This window comes from Capra hircus, chromosome 8 (genome assembly GCF_001704415.2).
Source record: "Capra hircus breed San Clemente chromosome 8, ASM170441v1, whole genome shotgun sequence".
In the NCBI taxonomy this organism is placed as follows: Eukaryota; Metazoa; Chordata; class Mammalia; order Artiodactyla; family Bovidae; genus Capra; species Capra hircus.
This window is the reverse complement of record NC_030815.1, coordinates 53,038,550-53,063,078: the sequence shown is the minus strand read 5'-3', so window position 1 is coordinate 53,063,078 and position 24,529 is coordinate 53,038,550. Positions and strand designations below refer to the sequence as shown.

Sequence of the window (24,529 nt, the reverse complement as noted above, 5' to 3'; positions counted from 1 at the left end):
ACAAACAATGTATAGCGAAAAAGGAAACTGAGAGAAGAATCATGTAACATTTACATGAACTTTCAAAAATCTACCAAATACTACACATTTTTAATGGATATACAGTGTAAAGTTTAAAAATGTAAGATGTTTACCTCTTGGGTGGGAGAGAAGAGTGGAGCAGAATACAAAAGGAATTTAAACTTTATTCATAACAGCTTATTTTTTAAAAGTATTTAAAATTTAAACTAAATGACAGACTTAACTATCATCCATTCTGGATACAAGTGTCTCGTAATTCTTATGTTCCCCTACAGTTTTAAAGTTTCTTAATTAAAAAACTAAACAGGAAGAAAGTATGCCACAATTACTAGCAATAGTGATGATGAAATGATTTGATTCTGTATACTTTCCACAACTAATCAAAGATTTTGAAATGAACATTACTTTTATTTTGTACTTATGCATTTAAAATTCAGAATGGATTTTTTAAAGTAAAATAAGTATGGAATATCATAATTGGCAAATAGTCTCTCACATATGAAACTAAATTTGAGTATCAACTATTTTTTAAATATGAAACTACCTACCCCCAGTTTCAATCCAGTCTATGCACTCCTGTATGAATTCTATATAGATACCTACTCCTGATGCTGGCATACATTAAATAGTTATTAGTAATTTAAATAACTATACTACAAAATTAAATATGGTTAAATTTTTTTTAAACAAAGTACCTGCATGCTGAGATTCTGAAGGGAAATACCAAATGACAGAGGGTTTTCTCGATTTGTGACCTAAAGAGGAAGGAGAGTAAATTTTACTCAGATTTTTAGTAGATGGACAAAATTTATATTATAGAAAAAGTTCACTTTCTGGTAAGTAAGCTATTTCAAACATTCAAAAACATTTTCCTAGTTTCTGAAATAATTTTTATTTCTACATTTTTCTTAACTACATATAAAGTACCAATGTATTAGTGTGGTACAATAATAATATATCAATATAATGTTGCTACAGTCCATGGGATCACAAAGAGACATGACTCAGCAACTCAACAAAAAAATACTCTTTTTCATTCTACAAAAAAGAAGTTCACTACAAATGAGACTGACCCTCACAACAGAGCTGTGAGAAGCCAACGATGATGTGTTTGAGAGACAATATATGATCTATTTGAAATCAAACAATTAGTTAAGTCTAACTGATGATTCCTAAACCATTGCTTTTTCCAGGAAGTAAACACAGTATAAAGTATTTTAAAAACATGTAACTGCTGAATCTACCAAAGGTGATTATAAGAAAGAAATTTTCCTTCATTATCTGATGCTTGAACATTTTAGAAAAGTGTAATCAAGGCACTAAGGACTGCAAATTACAACTAAGTATAAAAAATAAGGATCGTGTCATGTTCAGCTCTATATCCTTCCACTTACCAGCATCTCATATGCTGACCACTACAGAGCAGGTGTCAATAAATAGCAAAATAAATATAAAAAGTTATCACCTATTAAAATACTTACATCATCTTCATAGCGAATATGGATGTTGGAAATTTTCACTTGAAGATTTTTTATGATCTGGGTAATTAATTTTTCTGTGAAAGTATCCTGTTTCTCCACATGCTGTTTTTCTATAATTGCAAATATTCATTTTTAATATGAATGAAAAAAACATTCTATAAGTATCTGTATTGAAATAAAAGAAATGCTACCTTCTTAAAGAAAGAAATCTGTAATCAGAATACTAAGTCTCCTTTCTAAGTATCTTACATACCAAAGACTTTCCTGGGTGACTAAATACATACAATTTTCAAAACCTACTTTCTTGTCCAAACTAAAGCTTAACAAACATGTAGAATGTATTGGCATCAAATTTTATAATTTCTGTAGGTATACCTGAGTACATAAGGACATAAAAAACAGTAAGATTATTAGGTAAGAATTATAACAGGATCATATTAGAAGAATCAGAAACAACAGCAAAGAAAGAATCTCCCTTAAAATTTGTACTATCATCATAAGGTGTCTGTGGATAGAAGTATAAAACAGCTGAATATGCTCCTTCTCTAATAAACACAAAATAGGAAGATATAAGATTCTCTCCCTCTCCCCTTTTAAGCAAAAATGAAAGATGTTCATTTGTTTCGTTTTTCAAAATGAGATTAAACAATCTTCTTCAATACTTTCCAGGAAAATATAAAGAATAAAAAATTGAGATTCCTAATTTTTTTCAATATGCTGATGATAACCACTTATTACTAACACTTTTGCCCCCACTTAAAAATGCCAATGAAAGCGATCTTTTTCTAGTCCTATTCCACCTGTATACACTTTTTATTTATCTTTTCCTCTAATGACCTACTACTTCCTAATTCAGCTGACCTAGAAAGTCTCAGATAAAGAAAAGCTGATGAAGATATTCTCATACTTGCATCAAAGGGGAGCATGAGTGAAAGAACATACTGAACAGGACTTTAGAATTAATAAACCGAAGTAGAATAAAAACTCTTTGAAGATGAGAGTTTTTTATTTTAAATGCTGAAACCCACCACTCCCTAATAAAATCCTCTGCTCTATAAATTTAGTCATTCAATTAAATGCTAAATTTTTCTTTCCCTATCAACTAGTTTCTTTCAGGCTTCCTTACCCAGCTCAGATTCCTTAATACATTATTTCACCAACACTTTAAACTCTTGTGCTTTTTTTTCTCCTTTTTCTTCTGTCAATAAAGTTCCAAGCCGACACAAATCCAAACTCTACTTTTTATATAAACATTTGTATGCCTTGCCAGGTGAGTAGTGGAGAAGAAAAAGTACTACAAAACAGACTGCAATTACCTTAAGTTAGTCATTACCAACTTCAACTAACCAACAATCTTACTACATTTCTCCAATCAACTTGTTCACACTCCAGAGTAACCATCTTAAAATTCCTCTTGGTACTCGTCAAAGGTCCAACAATTCTTCCACTGCTCTTTTTACTCTTAGCAAACCACTTTACAACTATGAAGAAACTGAAGCTTCCTCTCTGCAATCATCACTAAATCGAAATAGCAATTTCTAAGGTGACCAAGGACCTCCATGTCATAAATAAAATGATTATTTGTTAATCCTCAATTTACCTGATAAATCAGCAGGATCTGACATATTCTTCACTTTCCAAGCCACTCTTTTCCCATCGAAATGCAATCTCCAAATTTCCTATTATAATACTTACCTAACCACTCTTTCTTGGTCTTTTTTTTTTTTTGCTGTTTTCCTCCTCTACACGATCCTTAAATGTTGGCTTTCTTTAGGGCTTAGTTCTAGAAATGTTTCTCTTCTCATTCTATACTGTTGCTGCAGAGAATCTCATCTATACCTTATAGCCTGAACTATCTTCCTAACACTGACAACTCTCAAAAGTATATTGAATAATGCAGGAAATAAGATATGATCACAGAGTAGTTGGTACATTCAGTAAACTACAAATAGGCCAGTATGGCTGGAACAAAGAACAGAGAAGATATGAAAGGGATGGGGTCAGTAAAAGTCTGGAAAGGTAGACAAGATTCAAGTCATAAAAGCAACAAAACTATTTTGTTGAAGAGTTCAAAATTCTATCTGCTAACAGGTATAATGGATGAATCTTAAGCATGGCTATTTATATTTTAGATTTAAGTATAACTAGGAGGCACTTCTGATTAAACGTGAGTTTGCATCTATTTTTCTCTTCCTCAGTAAAACCCCATGAAGGCAAAAGTAAAGGGGAAAAATGGATAAATCTCTAAGACCAAAAGAAAAGAGTGTAGAAGAATAAGAGAAAGCTTAAAAAATTCAGAAGCTAGAAAGCAGATGGCCTTATACAACATGACAGAAGAAGAAATTTGATCTCAAATGCCCATAAATTGAGATGCCAATAAAATACAAAATAAGTTAAAAAAAGAACCCTGGGAAGATTCAAGAACTGGAATCCTCTGAAAATATAAATGGCAAAGAGGTGGAGGAAGAAGGTGATCATATAAGGACTGGCTTAAAGTCTTTATATTGAGTAGTTAGATTTTTAGGTATCCTTCCTCTTCCAATCCACAGGATCAAGCAATTATCCTTTTCCCCACTCTCATAAGAAGCAAATGTTTATTCTGGAGACAATAAAACTGACAGGCTCCAGACTCTGAGACTATGTATGTGAAGGTACAAGGAAATCCATCATACCAAAATGGACATACTAAGTAAAAGGTCTATGTAATAAATGTTAAGACCCACATCCAACTGCTATTGCCAATCAACACTAGGGATCTGACTTCCCATGATATGCGAATGGTAAATAAGCAGACAAAAAGATGCTAAAATACTAATTTTTACACACAGACACACAATGGAATCTTATTCAGCCTTAAAAAGGAAACTGTGACAAATGCTACAACATGGATAAACCTTGAAGACATAAAGTGAACGTAAAGTCACTCAGTCCTGTCTGACATTATGAAGATATTCTTCATATGGGGAAATAAACCACTGAAGAAAACACAAATACTATATGATTCCACTTGCATGATTACTCAGTAGAGTCAAAATCAAACAGACAAAAAGCAAAATTGCAGTTTTGCCTGGGTCTGGGGGTAAAGGGGGGAAGAATGGGTGGGTTATTGTCTATCGAGTGTAAAGTTTCAATTTTACAAAATGAAAAGAGATATGGGGAGAGATGGTGATAGTGGATGCAATACAATAAATGTATTTAATACCACGGAACTACTTAAAAGTAATTAAGAAGGCAAATTTTATATGAACACTACAACAAAAATTTTTTTTTTAAAAAGAGGATGAGGGTATGGATGAAAGACAATACAAATGAAAACATTTAAGAAGTACTGCCAGGAATTGTGGTAAATCTTTTTTTAATGCCTTTTTTTACCTGTTTGTCAACCGGTAAGTCATTTATTATCACTTTTTTTTTACTTAAAAAGTAAGTTAATGGCAAGGACATTTTGAGCAGTACACATACAACTCTTCTAAGATGCTTAGCTGTCAAAGGATGGAGGAGCATAAGCTAACCAGAGGACAAGGATAGGAACATGACTTGACACTTAAAGATAAGAGAGGCTATGGCATATTTACATGTCAAAGAGAAAGCTTCACTGGAAGGAAAACTTAAGAGTCAAAGTACAAGAGTGCAGATGTTGATGGTTATATAAAGAACTCCTACCATTACTCCATTATCATCAACAGCAATAAGTGGAAAGGGGTTAGATTTCTGCAGGACATCTCTAATACTAACAAAACAAGGGGACTAAAGTAATGGACCAATTTGGTCTAAGCTGAACAGGAATGTATGTGACGCCAGAGGGTAAACAGATTTGGAAATATATCAAGAAACTAAGTATCTCCAAAAGGTGAAGAACTGATAAAAGTGGAATAAGGAAAAGACTAGAAAGGTTAAAAAAAAAAAAAACAACTTCATGAAATTAACTACTATACTTAAAAACTAACCTCACCCTTATAAGTCTAGAATATTATTTGCACTAAGGTAAATTTCTATAAGGTAATATTTCTAAAAACATGATAAAACATAGAAATCACACTAAAATTCTTATAATAAGACTATCATATTTTTAAAGTATTCTCAGTGCTCTCAGAAGAAAATAATATAGTAATGTAATAAATATTTAGCTCTTTCCTGCTTTTCTTATTACCATTCTTATTGTTTTCTTTACCTTGATCAGCTACTTTTCGTTTTGCTTCTTCTATTCTTTTCAATTCCTGTTGCTTTGCTTCAAAGAGCTGTTTTTCTTCCTTTATAGGATCATATTTTATTCCTGCAGAAAGTATAAAAAAGGAAGACTCTTAATTACCTTAAATTTAAATACAGTCATTCCAAAAAATATCCTGGAAAATAATCACTAATTAAAAGTTTGCAAAAATTGAGGGTAAAAACCAATTTATTTTATATTACCAAATAACACATTTAAATATTTAAAAAGCTCAAAAAATTCACCAAAATTATTTGAACAAATATAATTATCAAATATAAAGATTTTTTCTCATTAAAAAAAAGGAGTAATTGAAATAACAATGTTTAAAATTTGACTTACTAGAAGAAGGCACTATGAGTAAATAAACATCTTCTAATACAGCTTCAACTGGTTGGGTATAAAGGTTTTTCCATGGAATTATAAGATTAAGAGTACCTATAAGAAAAAAAAGAAAAAATATTATTCTTTCAATCTAGATTTACTATCAGCCTGTTTTCTATCAAACACTAAAGGTGATAAAGTAGTCTTTGACTTATGAGCTCATTAACTTTATAGAAAGCTATTTTACAACAATAAAAAAGTTTTTTAGTGATGATTTGAAATTATTTGTATTAGTATTATTGGAAAACTTACTTAAAAATGTTCTAAATATTTACAAGTCTCTATTGTGGTGATATGTACCACAAACATATCAGTATTATCCTTCCGTTAATCAACAATCCTTGATAAAATAAGATTGATTTGTACCAATTCTTACTCAAAATCTCTAAGAAATATTTTTCTTATACTATAAAAAGGTAGATTACAAACTTTATATATTTTATATAGAGAGATTTTACACATATGTACATATTTGTATATATACAATATTTACATAAGGATGATTATCGTAAGTGTATGTACTCATAAATTCCTATGGTAATAATCAAGGATCCTGGGCAATTTTAGAAAATCATTTCAACTAATAAAAATATTTTGCTACAACCCAACAGGAAAGTATTTTAAAAGCATTAGATTTCTTAAACTAAAGAATATGATGTAAAGGACTCATTACACTATTAATTCTAGTTTTATGTATTTTATGTATTTAGTATATGTAGAAAACTTCTACAGTAGTTTTTAATATTTAAAAAATTTTTTAGAAAGTATGAATCTCTAGATTTAAAACTAGTTGTTATGATCAGGGAAGGAAAAGACTTACTAAATACATTATTGCTCCATTAACTCCTTAGAAAGAAAGCTATGACAAATCTAGACAATGTATTAAAAACCAAAGACATCACTTTACCAACAAAGGTCCATATAATCTAAGCTATGGTTTTTCCAGTAGTCATGTATAGATGTGAGAGTTGGACCATAAAGAAGTCTGAGCACTCAAGAATTGATGCTTTTGAATTTTGGTGCTGGAGAAGACTTGAGAGTCTCTTGGACTGCCTGGACCAGTCAATCCTAAAGGAATCAGTCCTGAATATTCACTGGAAGGACTGATGCTAAAGCTAAAGTTCCAATACTCTGGCTACCTGATGTGAAGAGTCAACTTATTGGAAAAGACCCTGATGCTGGAAAAGATTGAAGGCAAAGGAGAAGAGATGGATAGATGGTATCAACGACTCAGTGGACATAAATCTGAGCAAACTCCAGGAGATAGTGAAAAACAGGGAAGCCTGTGCTGCAGTGCATGGAGTCTCAAAGAGTCAGACACAACTTAGGAACTGAAAAACAATAATACATACTTAGACATATTATATTATATAACTCCAAAAACCCATGTTTTAAAAAATGCCAAATCAAGAAAAAGATTTCTTCATACTAATTTAGAGAAAAAGAAACTACCTGACTTCTAAAAGAAGAATAGCTTTCTCAGTTTTAAAAACACAATCAGAATCCAACAACACATTAAAAAGATCATACACCATGACCAAGCGGGCTTTATCCCAGGGATGCAAGGCTTCTTCAATATCCACAAATCAATCAATGTAACTCACCACATTAACAAATTGAAAAATAAAAGCCTTATGATTATCTCAATAGATGCAGAGAAGGCCTTTGACAAAATTCAACATCCATTTATGATAAACACTCTCCAGAAAGCAGGAATAGAAGGAACATACCTCAACATAATAAAAGCTATATATGACAAACCCACAGCAAACATTATCCTCAATGGCGAAAAATTGAAAGCATTTCCCCTAAAGTCAGGAACAAGACAAGGGTGCCCACTTTCACTGCTACTATTCAACATAGTTCTGGAAGTTTTGGCCATACCAATCAGAGCAGAAAAAGAAACAAAAGGAATCCAAATTGGAAAAGTAGTAGTAAAATTCTCACTGTTCGCAGATGACATGATCCTCTACATAGAAAACCCTAAAGACTCCACCAGAAAACTACTAGAGCTAATCAATGAATATAGTAAAGTTGCAGGATATAAAATCAACACATAGAAATCCCTTGCATTCCTATACACTAATAATGAGAAAGTAGAAAAAGAAATTAAGGAAACAATTCCATTCACCATTGCAATGAAAAGAATAAAATACTTAGGAATATATCTACCTAAAGAAACTAAAGACCTATATATAGAAAAGTATAAAACACTGATGAAAGAAATCAAAGAGGACACTAATAGATGGAGAAATATACCATGTTCATGGATCAGAAGAATCAATATAGTGAAAATGAGTATACTGCCCAAAGCAATCTACAGATTCAATGCAATCCCTATCAAGCTACCAGCGGTATTTTTCACAGAACTAGAACAAATAATTTCACAATTTGTATGGAAATACAAAAAACCGCGAATAGCCAAAGCAATCTTGAGGAAGAAGAATGGAACTGGAGGAATCAACCTGCCTGACTTCAGGCTCTACTACAAAGCCACAGTCATCAAGACAGTATGGTACTGGCACAAAGATAAATCCACACACCTATGGACACCTTATCTTTGACAAAGGAGGCAAGAATATACAATGGATTAAAGACAATCTCTTTAACAAGTGGTGCTGGGAAAACTGGTCAACCACTTGTAAAAGAATGAAACTAGATCACTTTCTAACACCATACACAAAAATAAACTCAAAATGGATTAAAGATCTAAATGTAAGATCAGAAACTATAAAACTCCTAGAGGAGAACATAGGCAAAACACTTTCTGACATAAATCACAGCAGGATCCTCTATGATCCACCTCCCAGAATACTGGAAATAAAAGCAAAAATAAACAAATGGGACCTAATTAAAAGCCTCTGCACAACAACGGAAACTATAAGCAAGGTGAAAAGACAGCCTTCTGAATGGGAGAAAATAATAGCAAATGAAGCAACTGACAAACAACTAATCTCAGAAATATACAAGCAACTTATGCAGCTCAATTCCAGAAAAATAAATGACCCAATCAAAAAATGGGCCAAAGAACTAAATAGACATTTCTCCAAAGAAGACATACGGATGGCTAACAAACACATGAAGAGATGCTCAACATCACTCATTATTAGAGAAATGCAAATCAAAACCACAATGAGGTACCATTTCACACCAGTCAGAATGGCAGCGATCCAAAAGTCTACAAGTGATAAATGCTTGAGACGGTATGGAGAAAAGGGAACCCTCTTACACTGCTGGAGGGAATGCAAACTAGTACAGCCACTATGGAGAACAGTGTGGAGATTCCTTAAAAAATTGCAAACAGAACTGCCTTAAGACCCAGCAATCCCACTGCTGGGCATACACACTGAGGAAACCAGAATTGAAAGAGATACGTGTACCCCAATGTTCATCGCAACACTGTTTATAATAGCCAGGACATGGAAAAAACCTCGATGTGCATCAGCAGAAGAATGGATAAGGAAGCAGTGGCACATATACACAATGGAGTATTACTCAGCCACTAAAAAGAATACATTTGAATCAGTTCTAATGAGGTGGATGAAACTGGAGCCTATTATACAGACTGAAGTAAGCCAGAAAGAAAAACACCAATACAGTATACTACTGACACATATATATGGAATTTAGAAAGATGGTAAGGATAACCCTCTATGCGAGACAGCAAAAGAGACACAGATGTTTAGAATGGACTTTTGGACTCTGTGGGAGAGGGACAGGGTGGGATGATTTGGGAGAATGGCATTGAAACATGTATACTATCATGTAAGAAACGAATCGCCAGTCTATGTTCGATACAGGATACAGGATGCTTGGGGCTGGTGCACGGGGATGATCCAGAGAGATGATATGGGGTGGGAGGGGGGTTGAGGATTGGGAACTCATGTGCACCCATGGCTGATTCATGTCAATGTATGGCAAAACCAATACAGTATTGTAAAGCAAAATAAAGTAAAAATAAAAATTAAAAAATAAAATAAAATCAGAGAAGATAGTGGCCATTTTAAATTTCTATACTAACAATATACCATTTGTACCACTAAGCATTTGTTTTAAACCAAATCATTTTTTTCCTTCCTTATGAAGGGCAGGCTTCTTACAGAAAATTTAGAAAAATCAGAAAAAATACATAAGAAGGTACTTTAAAAATCTTCCACATGAAAACAATTACTTTGAAAGTGTGTATGTAAGTATATTTGATATGTATGTAATTCTGCATCTTAAATGAGGAAAACTCTGAAAGATCAGTAAGATTAACAACCCCCATTAATGGCAAGGGGACAATACGTTCTTATAAAACTGGTTGTACCACTACATCACTCATTTGGAAATGTGTACTTCATTTAGCAAGCAGACTGTATTCCTACTATAAGCCAAGTATTGTGCTAAGTGAAGATATGATAAAATTAAAATTTTAAAATTAAATCCACTTCTCAAAAAACTTACTGTCTAGAAGTAAAAACAATAATGATATTAAAGAATGGCAGTTTCTATGATAGAGATATGCAAATGACACCTTAAATGAGTCTCAAGATTATCTTATGTATTAGGTATCAGTTCAGTGTACTTTCTACCACCTTATATTAACACTGAAAATTTACCCTGTCATCATTTTTAAACATGGTCAGAAAAGAGAGAACAGAAATAATGAAGGCACTAAATGAAACCAAGTCTACCTACTGTCCTTATATATTTTTCTAGATGTTAAATTTATATACACTGATTTACAATGATCATAGGTTATAAAATTCAATGACTTTCAGAATACTTTCAAAAAGTATATGAAAACATTTACTGTAAATTTTTGGCCCAACAGAAATAAGATTACATTGTTCAAATTTTGTAATATGCAATATTGAGAAAAAAGGAGGTCAAATCAATATGGATTATGAGGAATCTTTATTAATGATAATTTTAAAACATAAAATCCTACATACACCATGACTACAAGTCAAAACGTTCACATGTAAAAAAACATATAAAAATTTGCAAAAATAAATATATTAGGTGGAAAAGTAATGGGTGACATTTTCCCCATTTTATTTATACTAAGTAGTGTTTAAATTATGGGGGCAAAAGGAAGAAGAGAAACAGAATTACAGTCCTAGCAATGTAAATGGAAAAAGTTTCTTTGGCATATGGCCTAATACCAACTATAAGAGCACAAAATTGTGGAGATTTTCATCAGATAATGAGCTTTCAAAACACCTTGTTCTCCAAGTGACACCAATACACTGCAATAACATTATATAAATTCTTCTACACAAATTACCTGCATAATACTAATTTTAAGTCCCAAATAATAATACTATCATCTTGTACAATATGTAAACCAATAAAGTTAATAAACTGAAATAATTTAAGAAATGAAACATATATGTCTTTATTAAACACATTTGAATCAATTTCTGCTCAACTAGTATATTGAGCCAGTATATTCTGCTCAACCAATATATGTAAACCACAAAAACTGGAAATCTAATACAAGAAAATTAACATAGTGTTTCCTAGAAAACTAGCAGAACGGAAACCAGGTTTTTGATTGGTTCCTGACCAAACTGCCTGGAGGATCCAGACCCAATTCCTTATACCGTTTATCCATGACCAATCAGAATACAGCAATGATAACTAGTCAGAAACTTAAGAAACTGAGACAGTCATTCTCTCCATTAGTTTTAATGCTCTGGATCTCAACTCATTTCAACACTTAACAAGATGTATAATTTCACAAGTATTGGGGCTTCCCTGGTGGCAGGGGTTAAGAATCCACATTGCAATGCAAGGGACACTGGTTCGATCCCTGGTCCAGGAAGACACTACATGTCACTGGGCAAGTGGGCATGTGTGCCAAAACTACTGAGCCCACACTGCACTCTGGAGCCCACAAGTTCTAACTATTAAGCCCATGTTACAACTACTGAAGCCCCCATGCCCTAGAGCCTGTACTCCACAACAAAAGAAACTGCTGCAATGAGAAGCCCTCACAGCACAACTTGAGAGTAGCTCCCACTCACTACAACTAGAGAAAGCTCACCTGCAACAACAAAGCCCCAGTACAGCTAAAAATAAATATTTTTTAAAAGTATTTCACAGGTATTCAACAAGGGATATATGGATCACAACACATATTCAGTTACGCAACAAAGTTTTATATAGGTGAAAACACATGATTGTTTTAATTTATACTCAGAAACATTATAAAGGTCACATTATAGCGATATTAGACATATTATTCTGGTTACATGTCTAACAGGAGGACATACAAATAATAAAGACAGCTTACCTATATGGCCAACTTTAATTTTAAATGGTACATCCAGTTGACTCTACAAAAAAATACATATGTAAAATCTTAGTACATACACAGTTTGCAAAACACATAACTAATTTTTTCTTCCCAAAATTACTTAAGGGATTTAAGTTAACTTACACCTTCTCTTTACCTTCAATACTTATTAAGTTTCTAAATACATAACTGCAATATCTTCAAATCCATAAAATTTAGAGCCTGATCACCTTAAATAGCGAAAGATTCTACAGCAGTACTGACCATCAAAGTTACTCATATCAGAATCATTATAGCTTTTACACTGTTTGAAAAAGAAAAGAAAGTGGGAAACTTCACTGTCAGTGTGTATTTGAAGGGAAACTAAACCACTAGTGCAAAAAATATCCTCAAATAAATTTCTCCTCATTCAGTGGGAGAAAAGACAACCTTTTCAATAAACGGTACTAGGATAACTGGATATCCACCTACAAAAAGAATGTGGTTGACCCTTATCTTATACCATATATGAAGATTAACTTGGAATGAACCAAAGGTCTAACATAAGAACAAAAACTATAAAACATTCAGAAGAAAACAAAATCATGTGATTTCTTGGATATCACATGAAAAGCACAGGCAACAACAATTTTAAAAAAGGATGAATCCAATTTCACCAAAATTTAATTTTTTACATAAAAAATGTTTGTATATAACACTGTTAACAGAAGCAAAAGACAACCCACAAAATGTGAGGAAGTATTTGCAAATCATATCTTCTGACAAGGGGAAATATCCAAAATATGTAAAGAACCAAAGTGCACCACCCCCCCCCAAAAAAAACCCCATGATTTTACAAAATTAGCAATGCTTTTCAATAGACATTTCTCCAAAGAACATATAAAAATGGTCAACAAGCACATGTAAAGATGCTCAACCTCACTAATCATTAGAGAAGTACTAAGGAAAACCAGTAAGATTTACCACTTCATACTCATTAGGATAGTTATCATCAAAAAAAAACAGAAAGTAAATGTTGTCAAGGATATGGAAAATTAGAATTCATGTACTGCTGGTGGGAATTCAGGTAAACTTCATTTTATTGTGCTTTACTTTGTTGCACTTCCCAGATACTGGTTTTTTTGTTTTGGTTTTGTCGTTTTGTTTTTTTAAATCAAATTAAAGGTTTGTGGCAATCCTTCACCAAGGAAATCTATCAGTGCCACTTTCCCAACAGCATTAGTTGTTAACTGATGTACGTACACTGTTTTTTTAGACTAGGCAGCACAGTGGTAAAGAATCTGCCTGCCAATGCAGGAGATGCAAGAGACGTGGGTTTGATCTTCGGGTTGGGAAGATCCCCTGGAGAAGGAAATGGCAACCCATTCCAGTGTTCTTGCCTAGAAAATTCCATGGACAAAGAGCATGGTGGGTTACAGTCCGTCAGGTTGCAAAGAGACACACGTGACTGAGCAACTGAGCATATACACACATAGTGTAAACATAATTTTTAATACCCTGGGAAACCAAACACTTCTGTGACTTGCTTTACTGTGACAGTATTCACTTCACTGTAGCGGGCTGGAAACAAGCCTACAAAATCTCCAAGGTGCGCCTGCATAATGTGGCTCAACTGCTATGGGAACAGGGTGGCGGCAGTTCAATGGCGCAGCGGGGCCCAACCCCTGCGGCTCCATGGACTGCAGCCCAGCAGGCTCCTCCATCTCTGAGCTTCCCGAACAATAGTACTGGAGTATATTGCCATTTCCTTCTCCAGGGGAATCTTCCCAACCCAGGAATCAAACCCGGGCCTCCTGCACTGCAGGTGAATTCTTTACGGACTTAGCGTGGGAGGTCCTAAAAAGGCTCAACATACAATTACCAAATAATCTATCAATTTCACTCCTAAGTATTTACCCACAGGAAATGAAACCCAGGATTTGAACAGACGTGAATACTAATATTCATAGCAGCATTATCCACAAGAGACAGAGGCAAAAACAACCCAAGTGGACATCAACAGATAAGTGACCAAAATGCAGTATATACATAAAATACTATTCAGCCTTCATAAAAAGCAGTGATTTCCTGATAACTGCTACAACATGGATGAACCTTAAAGGAATTATGCTAAGTAAACTAGATAAAAAATGACAAACACAGCATGATTCCATTCACATGAGGTACTTGGAATAAGCAAATTAAGAGAAGCAGAAGCTAGCAGGGTGAATGGGGAAAGGGAATGGGGAATTACGTTATTTCTTACTGGAGACAAAGCTTTCCTTAGTGTAATAAAAATGTTTCAGAAATACATACTGATGATGGCTGCACAACACTGTTAATGCTACTGTATTCTATGGCAAAAAAATATATATGATTAAAATGGTACCAGGGGAACAAAACCTGAAGATGACTGGAGAGGTAACTTAAAAATCTAAAATGAAAGCATACAGGAAGAGAGAAATTTTAGAAATATTTTTAATGGGGGAAATTACAGTCAGGTTGTATTTCTACTACTGAAAGTCCATTTTGCAAAATTCATGTTTATACAAATTATTTTAAGTTTTCTTAAACTTAATAATTTAAGATGACAAATCAGGAAGATGTTCATGTAACCTAAATGTAACCTGTTCATGGAACCTAACATGGAACCTAAGAAAGTGTCTACTGTCAAAACATACCAGGGCATTTTCTTTAATTTCAAGATTCTTCAGGGCCACAGCTCCTAAAAGAAAAAAAAAAAAAAAAGAATAAAAAACTAAAAGTGAAATATTCAAATAAACTTTATTTTAACAAGGTGAAATATTCAAATAAACTTTATTTTAACAAGGTAGGTATACTTTACATCATTTATTATAAGTTCTGACCTATACAGCTGTAGCTCAAGGATAATGGATACATTTTCATCAAAATTATACCAATAATATGACTCTACCAACATAGCATGATGCAAGGAATTACTGGAAAAAATGACTGCACTTAAGTATATTTCCAATGAGCAACTGAAAAGATTTTTAATTCATCCATGTGAGATTAATAGGGATTTCTTATTAATTAGAGACACTGAGTGTTGTCATATCTTGCTCTATTTTAATTCTGCTACAGAAAATGAATGCCTTCACTTTTAAGCAGTAATTTGAATATGAGCTACTGGATCACAATAAACTGTGGAAAATTCTGAAAGAGATGGGAATACCAGACCACCTGACCTGCCTCTTGAGAAACCTATATGCAGGTCAGGAAGCACCAGTTAGAACTGGACATGGAACAATGGACTGGTTCCAAATAGGAAAAAGAGTACATCAAGGCTGTATATTGTCACCCTGCTTATTTAACTTCTATGCAGAGTACATCATGAGAAACGCTGGGCTGGATGAAGCACAAGCTGGAATCAAGATTGCCGGGAGAAATATCAATAACCTCAGATACGCAGATGACACCACCCTTATGGCAGAAAGTGAAGAGGAACTAAAAAAGCCTCTTGATGAAAGTGAAAGAGGAGAGTGAAAAAGTTGGCTTAAAGCTCAACATTCAGAAAACGAAGATCATGACATCTGGTCCCATCACTTCATGGGAAATAGATGGGGAAACAGTGGAAACAGTGTCAGACTTAATTTTGGGGGGCTCCAAAACCACTGCAGATGGTGACTGCAGCCATGAAATTAAAAGATGCTTACTCCTTGGAAGGAAAGTTATGACCAACCTAGATAACATATTCAAAAGCAGAGACATTACTTTGCCAACCAAGGTCTGTCTAGTCAAGGCTATGGTTTTTCCAGTGGTCATGTATGGATGTAAGAGTCGGACTGTGAAGAAAGCTGAGTGCCGAAGAATTGATGCTTTTGAACTGCGGTGTTGGAGAAGACTTTTGAGAGTCCCTTGGACTGCAAGGAGATCCAACCAGTCCATCCTAAAGGAGATCAGCTCTGGGATTTCTTTGGAAGGACTGATGCTGAAGCTGAAACTCCTGCCACCTCATGCGAAGAGTTGACTCATTGGAAAAGACCCTGATGCTTGGAGGGATTGGGGGCGGGAGAAGAAGGGGATGGCAGAGGATGAGATGGCTAGATGGCATCACTGACTCGATGGACATAAGTTTGGGTAAACTCTGGGAGTTGGTGATGGACAAGGAGGCCTGGCGTGCTGCCATTCATGGGATCGCAGAGTCAGACACAACTGAGCGACTGAACCGAACTGAACTGTTGTCTAGATGTTCACATGATATACAGGAAAAACACCAAGACGTAAACATCAGTGAACATCTAATAGAAGTGACTTGTACAATTAGAAACAAACATTAATATATTGGGGTACTGACCAATATATATTGGGTGAATGACATAGGTATATGGAGTACCACTTATTATTTTTTCTACTCTAATGTTCAATAGTATAGTTTAAACTTAACATTTATGGCTAATTCTTTGAACTGGCAGCTTTGATTTTTTTTTTAATCAATATACTGCACAGATATAAGATGAATTAGTACAACTGGAAAAAGCATTATACTGTAAAACGTTATTTTATATTAAAATGTATCTCCTCTAAATAAATAGCTTTAAGTCTATAATGTTATATATCTCTATTACTGGTTAAAATTAAACCTGATAGAAAAAATATTTCTATCAAATATATTTTAACAAATTTTAAAAGGGCTTCCAGTGCAACAAAATGAAAACTACATATCACTGAAGAAAAATTAAGAGGTAACAACATTTAATTTGTCCAAAGTTAATATTCACATATAAAACTAAAATTAGATATTAGTAGTACCATTTAAAGTACAAGTGATTTTAGATTTGGGGTTTCTCTGATTACGACAAGTTTCACACAGCAATCTATACAACTGTTTTAAGTTGCTGATCTCAAATGCATTTTTTTAAAAACATGTATTTGCACTCTCCTCCCTTCACTATGACTATTTTTGATACTAAATTTCGTATCTAATTATTTTTTGTATCCCTTCACAATGACTATTTTTCATACTATGTTTTGTATCTCATTATTTTGTGTATCCCTTAACAGCTTATTTTGGGCTTCCCTGGTGGCTCAGTGGTCAAGGCTGCCTGTCAATGCAGGAGACACAGGTCTGATTCCTGGGGAAGATCCCCTGGAGAAGGAAATGTCACTCCACTCCAGTATTCTTGCCTGGGAAATCCCACACAGAGAGGAGCTTAGTGGGCTATAGTCCATGGGGCCACAAGAGTTGGACAAAACTGATCAACCAAACAACAGCAGCTTATTGTGGGTGTAGATAACTTTTCTACTTTTATCTTTAAACCTCGCTACTAGTTTTGTATGTGTGGATGACTTCCTACCTTTACTGTCTGTTTGCCTTTACCAGTGACCTTTTCGTTTAATAATATTCTTGTTTTCAATTACGGTCTTCTTTTTTCACCTAAAGAAGGTTCCTTTAACAACTGTTGTAAAGCTGATTTGGCAGTGCTGAACCCTTTCAGGTTTTGCTTGACTGTAAACTTTTGATCTCTCCATTAAATCTCAAGGAGAGCCTTGCTGGGTACAGTATTCCTTAAGGTAGATTTTATCATTTAATCACCTTGAATATATTGTGCCATTCTCTTCTAGCCTGCAGAGTTTCTCCTAAAAATCAGGGGATAACCTTATAGAGATTCTCTTGTATGTTATGTGTGTTTTTTTCCCATGTTGCTTTTAGTATTTTCTCACTGTCTAATTTTTGTCAATTTGACTAACGTATGTCTCTGTGAGCTCCTCCTTGGGTTTATCATGCATGGGACTCTGCACTTCCTGGACTTAAAAGTATTTCCTTTCTCATGTAGGGATGTTTGAGCTTTTATGTTTTGCATAGAGTGCTATACACAAAAACATCACTGTGACCACAAACCAAAATCTATAATAGATATACACACAAAAGAGAAAAGGAATCCCAAATGTAACACAAAAGATACTCATCAAATCACAGGAGAACAAAGGTGGCAGGGGGCAGGTGGGGCGGGGCGGGGAGAAAGGGAGAAAACCTACAACAACAAATACAAAACTGCTAACAAAATGACAGTAAGAACATACATATCAATAATTAAGTTAAATATAAGTGGACTAAACACTCCAACTGAAAGACACAGAATGGCTGAATGGATACAGAAACAAGACCCACTACACAAGACTCACTTCAGATCTAGAGACACACACACTGAGAAACGATGAAAAAAGGTATTTCATGTAAACAGAAATCAAAAGAAAGCTTAGCTAGGTATATTTATATCACATGAAATACTTTAAAGATTGCTACAAACTAGTATACCACTACAGAGACAGTGTGGAGATTCATTAAAAAACTGGAAATAGAACTGCCATACGACCCAGCAATCCCACTGCTGGGCATACACACCGAGGAAACCAGAATCGAAAGAGACACGTGTACCCCAATGTTCATCACAGCACTGTTTACAATAGCCAGGACACGGAAGCAACCCAGATGTCCGTCAGCAGACAAATGGATAAGCTGTGGTACATATTCACAATGGAATATTACTCAGCCATTAAAAAGAATACATTTGAAGCAGTTCTAATGAGGTGGATGAAATTGGGAGCCTATTATACAGAGTAAAGTAAGTCAGAAAGAAAGACACCAATACAGTATATTAACGCATATATATGGGATTTAGAAAGATGGTAATGATGACCCTGTATGCGAGACAGCAAAAGAGACACAAATGTAAAGAATAGACTTTTGGGCTCTGTGGGAGAGGGTGAGGGTGGGATGATTTGACAGAATAGCATTGAAACATGTATATTATCATATGTGAAACAGATCACCAGTCCAGGTTCAATGCATGAGACAGGGTGCTCAGGGCTGGTGCACTGGGATGACCCTGGGGGATGTGATGGGGAGGGAGGTGGAAGGGGGGTTCAGGATGGGGAACATATGTACACCCATGGTCGATTCATGTGAATCTATGGCAAAAACCACCACAATACTATAAAGTAATTAGCCTCCAATTAAAATAAATTTTACTTAAAGGACAGACTATACCGCATCTACTTAACTGATATACAGACAGAATTCAATCAAAAAGTGGCAGGATACACATTCTTTTTAAATGCACATAGAACATTCTCCAGAATAGATCACATGTTGGACCACAAAGCAGGCCCCAGTAAATTTAAGAAAACTGAAATTGTATCAAGCATCTCTTCCAACCACAAAGCTATAAGGTCAGAAAAACACTAAAAACAACTTCAAAAAACACAAATACATGGGTTAATCAATATGTTACTACACAATCAATGGATCACTGACGAAGTAAAAGAGGAAATTTTAAATATACCTAGAGACAAATGAAAAAACAACATCCAAAACCTATGGGAAGCAGCAAAAGCAGTCATATGAGGGAAGTTTATAGCAATACAAGCTTACCTCAGGAAACAGGAAAAATCTCAATGAAAAAATCCTAACTTTATACCTAAAGCAACTAGATAAAGAGCAAGCAAAACTCAAAGTTAGCGCAAAGAAAGAAATCATAAACATCAAGCAGCAATAAGTGAAATAGAGACCAAGAAAATAGAAAAGAAAAAGGAAACTAAAAACCTGCTACTTTGAAAACATAGAAAGTCTTCAAGACTGAACCAGGAAGTAAAAGAAAGCATGAGCAGACCAACGACAAGAACTACAATTTAACCTGTGATTAAAAACTCCGAATAAACAAAAACTCCAGGACCTGATGCTTTCACAGGCAAATTCTACCAAACATAGAGTTAACACCTATTCTTCTAAAACTACTCCATAAACATCACAGGAAGAACACTTCCAAACTCATTCCATGAGGAAACCATCGTCTTGATACCAAAACCAAAGATACCGCAGAAAAACTAAAATAACAGGCTGGTATCACTAATGACCACATATGCAACAATTCTCAATAAATACTAGTAAACTGACTAAAACAATACATTAAGAGGCTTATACACCATGATCAAATGGAATTTATCCCAGGGATGCAGGGAATTTTCAATCTCCACAAAACAATCGGTGTGTTGCAGCACATTAGTAAACTGAAGAATAAAAACCTTATGACTCTCTCAACAGATGCAGAAACAGCTTTTGATAAATTCAACACGTATGAGAAAAATGCTCCAGAAAGCAAGCAGAGAGGGAACATATCTCAACAAAACAAAGACCATATATGACAAACCCACAGCTAATATTATACTCAATGCTGAAAAGCTGAAAGCATTTCCTCTAAGATCAAGAACAAGACAAGTATGTCCACTCTTGCCACATTTACTCAATATAGATTTGGAAGTCCTAGCCATAGCAGAGAAGAAAAAGAAATAAAATGAATCCAAACTGGGAAGGAAAAAGTTAAAATCATCACTGCAGATGACATGATACTTTACCCAGAAAATCCTTAAGATGCCACCAGGAAACTACTGGAATTCATCAATGAATTCTGTAAATTGTAGAATACAAAATTAACATACAGAAATCCGTTGCATTTCCATACACTATTTAAAAAAAAAAAAAAAATATATATATATATATATAGATTCCATTCAGTTCAGTTGCTCAGTCGTGTCCGACTCTTTGCAACCCCATGAATCGCAACACACCAGGCCTCCCTGTCCATCACCAACTCCTGGAGTTCACTCAAACTCACGTCCATCGAGTCAGTGATGCCATCCAGCCGTCTCATTCTCTGTCGTCCCCTTCTCCTCCTGCCCCCAATCCCTCCCAGCATAGGGTCTTTTCCAATGAGTCAACTCTTCGCATGAGGTGAAACTGGAGTTTCAGCTTTAGCATCATTCCTTCCAAAGAAATCCCAGAGCTGATCTCCTTCAGAATGGATTGGTTGGATCTCCTTGCAGTCCAAGGGACTCCCAAGAGTCTTCTCCAACACTACAGTGCAAAAGCATCAATTCTTCGGTGCTCAGCCTTCTTCACAGTCCAACTCTCACATCCATACATGACTACTGGAAAAACCATAGCCTTGACTAGATGGACCTTAAGTTGACAAAGTAATATTGCTGCTTTTGAATATGCTATCTAGGTTGGTCATAACTTTTCTTCCAAGGAGTAAGCGTCTTTTAATTTCATGGCCGCAGTCACTATCTGCAGTGATTCTGGAGCCCAAAAAGTAAAGTCTGACACTGTTTCCCCATCTATTTCCCATGAAGTGATGGGACCAGATGCCATGAGCTTAGTTTTCTGAATGTTGAGCTTTAAGCCAACTTTTTCACTCTCCTCTTTCACTTTCATCAAGAGGCTTTTCAGTTCCTCTTCACTTTCTGCCATAATGGTGGTGTCATCTGCATATCTGAGGTTATTGATATTTCTCCTGGCAATCTTGATTCCAGCTTGTGCTTCATCCAGCCCAGCGTTTCTCATGATGTACACTGCATATAAGTTAAATAAGCAGGGTGACAATATACAGCCTTGACGTACTCTTTTTCCTATTTGGAACCAGTCTGTTGTTCCATGTCCAGTTCTAACTGTTGCTTCCTGACCTGCATACAGATTTCTCAAGAGGCAGGTCAGGTGGTCTAGTGTTCCCATCTCTTTCAGAATTTTCCACAGTTGATTGTGATCCACAGAGTCAAAGGCTTTGGCATAGTCAATAAAGCAGAAATAGAGGTTTTTCTGGAACTCTCTTGCTTTTTCCATGATCCAGCAGAAGTTGGCAATTTGATCTCTGGTTCCTCTGCCTTTTCTAAAACCAGCTTGAACATCAGGAAGTTCAGGGTTCACGTATTGCTGAAGCCTGGCTTGGAGAATTTTGAGCATTACTTTACTAGCATGTGAGATGAGTGCAATTATGCGGTAGTTTGAGCATTCTTTGGCATTGCCTTTCTTTGGGACAGGAATGAAAACTGACCTTTTCCAGCTGCATCAAAAAGAATAAAGTATCTAGGAGTAAATCTAACCAAACAGGTACAAGACCTGTATTCAGGAAAAAAAAAACAAAAAATAATCATACTACCCAATGCGAAGTATAGACTCAATGTAACCCCTATCAAAACACCAATGGTATTTTTCACAGAACAAGAACAAATAATTTTGCATAGAAACACAGGAGACCCTGAATAGCCCAAACAATCTTGAAAAAGAACAGAGCTGGAGCAATCACCCTCTCTGACTTCAGACTATACTACAAAGCTATCATTAAAAGATGTTAGCAAACTCTGGGAGACAGTGAAGGACAGGGAAGCCTGGCATCCTGCAGTCCATTGGGCTGCAAAGAGTTGGACATGACCAAACAACTAAACAACAAAAAAATCATCATCCAAACAGTATAGTACTGGCACAAAAACAGACACATTGATCAATGTAAGAGGAGAGTCCAGAAGTAAATCCCCATATTTACAGTCAATTAGTCTACAAGAATATACAATGGAGAAAACAGTCTCTTCAGTAAGTGGTGCTGAGAAAACTGGACAGCCACATGTAAAAGAATAAAATTAAACCATTTTATAACACCATATACAAAAATAAATTCAACCTGGATTAAAGACCTAATTGCAGCAGTATTTTTTTGGATCCATCTTCTATAGCAAGAAAAAGGCAGAAAAAGTGAATCTAATTAAGCTTAAAGTTTTTGTACAGCAAAGAAAATTATCGACGAAACAGAAAGACAGACCTACTGAGTAGGAGAAAGTATTTCCAAATGATAAGACCAATAAGGAGACAACATCCAACGTATATTAACAGCTCATAGACCTAGCAATCCCAATATTGGGCATACACCACAAGGAAACCAGAACTGAAAGAGACGCATGTACAGCAAGGTTCACTGCAGCACTATTTACAATAGCTAGGACACGGAGAAGGCAATGGCGACCCACTCCAGTATTCTTGCCTGGAAAATCCCATGGATGGAGGAGACTGGTGGGCTGCCGTCTATGGGGTTGCACAGAGTCGGACACGACTGAAGCGACTTAGCAGCAGCAGGACATGGAAGCAACCTAGATGTCTATCAACAGATGAATGTATGAGGAAGTTGTGGTACATATACACAATGGAATATTACTCAGCTAGTAGAAGGAACTCATTTGAGTCAGTTCTAATAAGATGGATGAACCTAGAACCTATTATACAGAGGGGAAGTAAGTCAGAAAAAGACAAACACTGTATATTAACGCATATATACACAACTTAGATGGTACTGACAATACTACATGCAGGCAAGCAAAAGAGACACAGACATAAAGAACATGCTTTTGGACTCAGTGGGAGAAGGAGAGGGTTGGATGATTTGAGAGAATAGCACTGAAACATGTACATCACCATATGTAAAACAGATGACCAGTGTGAGTTCAGAGACCAATGCATGAAGCAGCACCCAAAGTTGGTGCTCTGGGACAACATAAAGGGATGGGGTGGGAAAGGAGCTGGGAGGGGGTTTAGAATGGGGAGACACTTGTATACCCATGGCTGATTCATGTTATGTATGGCAAAAACCATTACACTATTGTAATTATCCTCCAACTAAAATAAATTGATTTTTTTAAAAAAAACAGCTCATACAACTCAATATCAACCCCCCCCCCCGAGAAATTAAATTCCCTGGGGGTCCAGCGGTTGAGACTCCATGTTTCCACTGTATGGGGGGGACTCAGGCTTGACCCCCGGTCAGGGGACTAAGACTTGACATACCACATACAGCGGCTAAAAAAAAAAGACTGAAAAATGAGCAAAGGAACTGAATAGACATTTTCCCAAAGAAGACATGAAGATGGGCAACAGGCATATGAAAACACACCCAACATCATTAATCATCAGGGAAATGCAAATCAAAACCACAGTAAGATATCACCTCACACCTGTCAGAATGGTTGTCATCAAAAAGAACACAAGTAACTAATGTTGCTAAGAATATGGAGAAGAGAGAACCCTGGTACAGTTGGTGAGAATGTAAATTGATGCAGCCACTGTGGAAGACAGTGTGGAAGTTTCTTAAAATCTAAAAATATAACTACCAGATGACTCAGCAATTCCACTCCCGGGTATATATTCAGGAAAAAAAAAAAAAACACTAATTAGAAAAATACATGCACTCCAATGCTCATAGCCACATTATATACAAGTGCCAAGAAATGGAAGCATCTTAAGTGTCTATCAATAGATGAATGGATAAAGAAAATGTAATACACACATAAAATGGAATAAGAGCCATAAGAAAGAATAAAATATTTGCC

At 35.3% G+C, this 24,529-nt stretch overlaps 1 protein-coding gene across 2 annotated transcripts in view; it reads right to left on the bottom strand.

Moving 5' to 3' along the window:
* VPS13A (vacuolar protein sorting 13 homolog A) overlaps positions 1-24,529 on the bottom strand; it is a 267,901-nt gene that overhangs the window by 222,390 nt on the left and 20,982 nt on the right. For both annotated transcript variants that reach the window (XM_005683796.3, XM_018052091.1), the window contains exons 2-7: positions 15,040-15,083; positions 12,377-12,419; positions 6,052-6,147; positions 5,674-5,775; positions 1,503-1,612; positions 717-776 (exon numbers count right to left, since the gene is read on the bottom strand). In XM_005683796.3, the coding sequence (XP_005683853.1) occupies positions 717-776; positions 1,503-1,612; positions 5,674-5,775; positions 6,052-6,147; positions 12,377-12,419; positions 15,040-15,083 (455 nt within the window). The remainder of the gene's footprint in view (positions 1-716; positions 777-1,502; positions 1,613-5,673; positions 5,776-6,051; positions 6,148-12,376; positions 12,420-15,039; positions 15,084-24,529) is intronic.